General features: G+C 39.8%; 2 protein-coding genes across 2 annotated transcripts; both read left to right on the top strand.

The window, feature by feature from the left end:
- Positions 1-147: 147 nt before the first annotated feature.
- Positions 148-2,442, top strand: LOC119688533. The gene has a single exon (XM_038103207.1). It carries the CDS (start codon positions 148-150, stop codon positions 2,440-2,442), a length of 2,295 nt encoding a protein of 764 aa, XP_037959135.1.
- Positions 2,443-2,567: 125 nt separating this feature from the next.
- On the top strand, positions 2,568-5,393 carry LOC119688532. Its single transcript, XM_038103206.1, has one exon. The coding sequence runs from the start codon at positions 2,568-2,570 to the stop codon at positions 5,391-5,393; it is 2,826 nt and encodes a 941-aa protein (XP_037959134.1).
- The last annotated feature ends 1,962 nt before the right edge of the window (positions 5,394-7,355 follow it).

Below are 7,355 nucleotides of genomic sequence, written 5' to 3'. Positions count from 1 at the left end.
GACAAAGAACACGAATTTGACGTAAAGGTGTCCTACGATCACATCAATACAGGCTTTGGTGTCAGCATCAACAGAGGACAAATAAAACAATTTTAGTTTCACAAGGGGTGAAATTGGCTGTTAATCAACAAATCAACTAACTGGATAATGGGTTTCAGTTCGCTAGTGGATCGCCAAAAGGCATTAGGCGACAAAATCAAACAATTTATTGGTAATTGCAAAAAGGCTGGAAAACCTCGCAGAACTTCTCAATTCTATACAGACAAGATACAAGAATTGCAAAGGTTGGGTGACGAATATCATGAAAATCATCAGGAAATCATGGCTTCAGTGGACAAGGTTGACGACCATGAATACTTGGTGAACAAAGAGTATCAGAGTATTCTTAAAAGGATTGTCGATTACAACAAGGTTCTAGAAATTGAAGCAATAGAGCTAGAAAAATCATCTTCAGCAAGCAATGGCACAACAATTGAGCAAAACAAACAGATAAATGATTCAAACATTCGAAAACTACTCCGAAATCAGAAGGCACTCATACGTGTAATTGAAAGAACAATAGAAGGAATCATGGTCAACAGGCAAGTTGAACAACCATCTACATACTATTCTATAAAGGCAGCCAGTCTTGAAGGATATATGGTCGATTTAACGGCAAATAACACAACGTTATGGGAAGCTACCGACGAAAGCATCATTGAGGACTACACACTGGAAATGTTTTATGAACTCGAGGAAAAGGCAGGAGCTGCCATGATCGAACTACAGCAACATTTGCATAATAATCAGACAATTCGCAACTCAAGACAGACAGATTGCGAATTGCCTCTACCAAGAATATCACTACCAAAATTTGATGGAAATTATATGCGGTGGGTGGAATTCAAGGACTTGTATATGGAATTGGTCCACAACACGGACATCAGTGACAGTAAAAAAATGCATTATCTGACTACATCATTGGATAACGAGCCAAAGGGGCTAATTAGACATCTTCCAGTAGTAGGAGAAAATTACAATATAGCCTGGACTTTACTTACAAGTCGTTATGAAAATAAGCGACTTCTGGTTACAACACTCCTAAATAAATTAATGGGACAATCCTCCATTAAAAGGGAGTCGGCTCCAGCATTAAAATCTCTACACGATGTAAGCAAGGAATGCATACATGGTCTCAAGGCTCAAGGAGTTCCAGTTGAACATTGGGATATTATCCTGGTACATCTATTGCTGCGCAAGCTGGATGCAGAAACTCTAACAGCTTTCGAACAAGGGCTATCAGACAACAAACGTTTAATAACCATTGATGAATTGCTAAAATTTTTGGAACATAGATTTCAATCACTTGAGGCTAGGGGAAAAGGAGATTCATCATTCACTCGAACATGTGCTTCAGCTACAAAATTTGGTTTAAGTAAAACCTGTCCAATTTGCAATAAAGACGGTCACATGGTCTATGCTTGCAAAAAATTCGAGACGGCTAATCTATCACAACGTTGGAATTGGGTTAAAGAGTTCAATTTGTGTGTGAACTGCCTCAGGATTGGACATCGAGCTGATGAGTGTAATTCAAGGCACTGCACTAAGTGTTCTAAAAAACATAACACTTTGATGCATAATCCAAAGGGGAATCAATACACAAAAGGTACTGTTCTTCAAGGAAATAACTCGACGCCTCAACAAACAGGTCAAGCTTCAGTTTCAAACCAATCATCAAATAAAATAACTCTTTTAACAAACAATACCAGACAGGAATCTAATTATGTCTTATTAGGGACGGCCAGAATAAGATTGCTGGCATCAAATGGAAGACAAATTGAATGCAGAGCAGTATTGGACTCTGGCTCTCAAATCAATCTCATAACAAACCGCCTGTCACAAAAATTGGGCTGCAAGCCTAGGCCAACGCTTATGAGTATGGAAGGCGTAGGAGCAAATGAATCAAAAATACGTCATCAAACAATAATTCGAGTACAATCAACGTTGAACGAATTTGTAGCAGAGATGGATGCACATATCATACCAAAAATCGTTTCAGATCAGCCAATGCAGTATTTGAATATCGAATCCTGGGATATTCCAAAGGAATTAACTCTCGCTGATCCAGATTTTAACAAACCTGGCCGAATAGATTGCCTGTTAGGAGCAGAGATTTTTTTCAAGTTACTTATTGAAGGTCAAATAAAACTAGCAGTTAGTCTTCCAACACTTCAGAATTCTATTTTTGGATGGGTTGTAGCTGGCAATGTTGAAACTTTAAATTCAAGCACGGCAACTTGTGGCATATGCACTACTAAGGAACTAGAAGAATCTATATTGAAATTCTGGGAATCAGAAGAAATTCCAGATTCAACTTCGGAACTCACAGAAGACGAATTGCGTTGTGAGTCACAAATTTTTTGCAACACACTTTTCGAGGAAGTGATAGCAGATTTGTTGTAAAACTCCCACTAAAGAATCATCCATCAGTGTTACCAGATACAAAAGGAATCGCTTACGAGAGGTTCAAGACAATCGAGCGCCGTTTCATTCAAAATCCTGATCTAAAGAATCAATATGTTTCATTTATGAGGGAATATGAAGCATTGGGACACATGACAAAATTCAGCGGTAGCGAAATAATATCTCCCCAATATTTCATCCCTCACCACTGTGTGCTACGTCCAGACAGCTCAACATCAAAACTGCGAGTTGTATTTGACGCATCAGTACACAAATTATCAGAGCCATCACTAAATGACATAATGTTTAATGGTCCAAAAGTTCAAGACGAACTGTTTTCGATTTTGCTCAGATTTAGAATGCACAAATATGTTTTAAAAACTGATGTGGAAAAAATGTACCGTCAAATATGGGTTAACAAAGATGATCGAAATCTGCAACTCATAATGTGGCGAGAAAATCCCACAGAACCACTTAATTATTATCAGTTGAACACAGTTACTTATGGCACAAGAGCAGCACCATATTTAGCAACACGCTGTCTAACAAAATTGGCGGATGAATATCAAGGAAATTATTTATATGGCGCCACATCTTTAAAAAAGGATTTTTATGTTGACGACGGTCTAATAGGAGCTGATACCATCAACGAAGCGTTACTAATTCAACAACAATTAATAACAATTCTAGACAAGGCTGGAATGAAACTAAAAAAATGGTGTGCAAACAACCCAAAACTTTTACATGGAATCGCTACAGAAGATCAAGAAGTAAATCTCAATTTTGATTCCAAGGAAACCCAATTCACAAAGACGCTGGGTCTTTTATGGTTACCAAAGTCAGATTCATTTCGTATCAAGGTTAACATTCGAGACCATAGTCACACAACAAAACGATCTATGAGCTCCGATTTGGCACACATATATGACCCTTTGGGTCTTATTGGTCCAATCTTGGTCACCGGTAAAATCTTGTTGCAAGGAGCATGGCAGCTAAAACTCGATTGGGATGATGATCTTCCGTCAGAAATACGTAAACAATGGACATCGTATAGAGAAGATCTGGCCTTGTTGGACAATGCAACAGTTGTGAGGCACGTATTCAGCAGTCAAGGCTACAGCCATGTTGAGCTGCACGCTTTTTGTGACGCCTCAGAAAAGGCTTATGGTGCAGCAGTATACATTAGAACAGTACAAAAGGATAAAACGATAAAACTTAATCTACTATGCTCCAGATCTCGTGTAGCACCCATAAAATCTCAAACAATTCCACGACTAGAATTGTGTGCAGCGTTGCTAGCAGCAGAACTCATGGCAAGAGTTAAACTTGATTTAGGCTATCAAGACAAAGCAACTTACTTTTGGACAGATTCACAAATTGTGCTTTCCTGGATAAACAATCATCCAGGCAAATTACCCGTTTACGTCGCCCACCGAATTGTAAAAATCCTTCGGTTAACAATTCCAGAACAATGGCGTCACGTCCCGTCAAAACAAAATCCGGCAGATATTCTGTCAAGAGGGCTTAAACCGCGGGAATTTTCATCTTGCTACATGTGGTTATATGGTCCACTATTTTTATATCAGCCAAAGCCGCTGTGGCCAGCTCCCTTCAAAAGGGAATTAATTGTTGAAGATAACACGGTGGTGCTTGCTTTATCAACACAACAACCTACTAATGAGCATGCATGGGTCTACTCGATTCATTCAAGAAATTTATTTACACATGTCCAAAAGGTTGTTGGATATGTACTTCGTTTCACAAAAAACGCACGGAAACCAAAAGAATCAAGACCAGAGACCATGCAGCTTTCACCGATGGAGCTCGACGTAGCACTTAAGATAATAATACGTCAAATCCAGGCCTCCGATTTTTCTGATCTAAGGAAAATGCTAGTTAAGGACGAATTTGTGCCAAAAACTCATAACCTCAGTTCACTAACTCCGTTCGTAGATGAAGAAGGGGTAATACGTGTTGGCGGACGGCTAAGCTCTTCAAAACTACAATTTGATGCCATTCATCAAATGATTTTACCCAGCAACGATCCACTAGTAAAGTTGCTGGTAGAAAAAATACATAAGGACAATTATCATTGTGGCGCCCAAGCATTGCTGGCACAAGTGAGGCAGCGTTTTTGGCCCCTCAAAGGAAAAAGCTTGATGAGAGCTGTAATACAACAATGCTTAAGATGCAGAAGAGCAAGGCCAATTGTGTACAATCAAATCATGGGAAATTTGCCTGGTCACCGTGTGCAACCAGCTCGACCATTTCTCAGCACTGGAGTTGATTATTGTGGCCCAATATGGGTTCATTACAAAACAAGAGGCAAGCGTCCACAAAAGGCGTATATCGCTGTCTTTTGCTGTTTTGCAACCAAGGCCGTACACTTAGAACTTGTGACTGATCTGACCACAGATGCATTCATTGGAGCATTAAAACGCTTCATAGCACGACGAGGACGCTGTAAAACGTTATACTGCGACAATGCGACCAATTTCGTTGGAGCGAAAAACAAGTTGCAGGAACTTACTGACGTCATCTACGCTGATCGAGCGAAGGAATCAATTGCAGGAATGTGCAGTACGAAAGGCATAGAATTTCACTTCATTCCACCAAGGTCACCACACTTCGGCGGGCTATGGGAGGCAGCAGTAAAATCTGCCAAATATTTGCTGGTAAAAAATGTTTCAACAGCATCACTTACATATGAAGAGCTTGAAACTGTCGTTATTGAAGTTGAAGCAGTGTTGAACTCGCGACCCCTTATTCCTAGCTCATCAGATGCTCATCAGATTTGCCTGGACACCGTGTGCAACCAGCTCGACCATTTCTCAGCACTGGAGTTGATTATTGTGGCCCAATATGGGTTCATTACAAAACAAGAGGCAAGCGTCCACAAAAGGCGTATATCGCTGTCTTTTGCTGTTTTGCAACCAAGGCCGTACACTTAGAACTTGTGACTGATCTGACCACAGATGCATTCATTGGAGCATTAAAACGCTTCATAGCAAGACGAGGACGCTGTAAAACGTTATAATGCGACAATGCGACCAATTTCGTTGGAGCGAAAAACAAGTTGCAGGAACTTACTGACGTCATCTACGCTGATCGAGCGAAGGAATCAATTGCAGGAATGTGCAGTACGAAAGGCATAGAATTTCACTTCATTCCACCAAGGTCACCACACTTCGGCGGGTTATGGGAGGCAGCAGTAAAATCTGCCAAATATTTGCTGGTCAAAAATGTTTCAACAGCATCACTTACATATGAAGAGCTTGAAACTGTCGTTATTGAAGTTGAAGCAGTGTTGAACTCGCGACCCCTTATTCCTAGCTCATCAGATGCAAACGATTTGAACGCAATAACTCCAGGTCATTTTTTAATAGGTGAAGAAATCACTTCAAGCGTTGATGTGCATGCACGTGACTCTAAAGAAAAATTACTTAAACGCTGGCAACTGGTATCAGAGCTAAAACACAGTTTTTGGCAGCGCTGGACTAAGGAGTATCTAAGCGAATTGCAACAGCGCCACAAGTGGAAGGGTCCCATCACCAACATACAGACCAATACGATGGTAATCCTTAAAGAAGACAATGTCCCAGTTCTGCAATGGCCTTTAGGACGCATCATCAAAGTTTACAAAGGCGAAGATGGTTTAGTGAGAGTTTGTGACATTCAAACAAAAAAGGGGGTATTTAAAAGACCGGTGCATAGATTAGCTCCATTATTTCCTGAAGACGATAAATTAGAAGATCCAACCTTTGGAAAAATGACTGAAAGAAAAATCGAATCAGAACAGACTCAAGAAACTCCAACGTCACCTCCCGTGTCGCTTATCGTAAAAATTCCATTAAATCGCATCAGAAAGCCTGAATCATTAGTCAATGGGTTAACTCCGACAAAACGATCATGTCTGAATTCCGGGTTGCTGCTCACCATTATTACTTTACTCATTTTGCCACTTGCACTATGTAGTCCCGTCAATATAACAACCTTCAACAACAAACCTGGCATTTATTTTGAGCAGCTTAAACCAGTCAAAATCATGTCTGCTGATTGGAAAATGATTGTATATTTTGACCTTTCCCCATACCAACACCAAATGAGCATTTTAGCTGATGGAACAAAAGGGTTGAACAATTTATGCGACAAGGCATTGGATAACACTGCTTGCAAGGTATTACTCAACTATTTTGACCGTATAACGGAGGAACTGCAAATGGAACTTAATCTTCTTTCTGTTAGAAAAAGAATAACAAGAGGAGCTATAGACATTGTCGGAAATTTTGCAAATTCATTGTTTGGTGTCCTCGACTCAAACTACGCGGCACAAATGTCAAGCACAATAAATGGTCTTAAAAGGAACGACAATCACCTGGAACAACTCGTTAAAAACCAAACGTCACTTGTTGATTCAACTATCAATATCTTTAAGAAGAACCAATTAAACATGCATGACAAATTTGAAGAAATTGAAAAGCGCATCAATAACTTGTTGTATACAGATGAGTCAATAAACGACATACACGTAACACAAAACATGCTTATGTTGTCAATGCAAATGCTCATGATGGTATCCAACCTGCAAAGAGTTCACTCATCAATTATGGACGTACTAATCGACAGTCATCACGATAAAATAAATTCTCTTCTGCTGACTCCACAACAGCTTAGTGAGCAAATAATGATGATTAGGGCACATCTTCCATCACACCTACAGTTACCTATCCACCACAATAACTTACTCGAAGTATATAGGCTCATGAAGATCAACGGAATCCTGGCAAAGGGCCATGTCATTTTTTGCATCGACTTACCTCTCACGGATCCAAGAGAATTTCAACTGTTATATCTTGTTCCAATTGTGGCAGCTATAAATAACACACTTTTATCAGTGAAACTTTCAACAGAAT

The sequence above is a fragment of the Teleopsis dalmanni genome, chromosome X, assembly GCF_002237135.1.
Source record: "Teleopsis dalmanni isolate 2A chromosome X, ASM223713v2, whole genome shotgun sequence".
Classification (NCBI taxonomy): Eukaryota; Metazoa; Arthropoda; class Insecta; order Diptera; family Diopsidae; genus Teleopsis; species Teleopsis dalmanni.
Note: the sequence above shows the minus strand (reverse complement) of the source record. Positions and strands in the feature narration are given on the sequence as shown.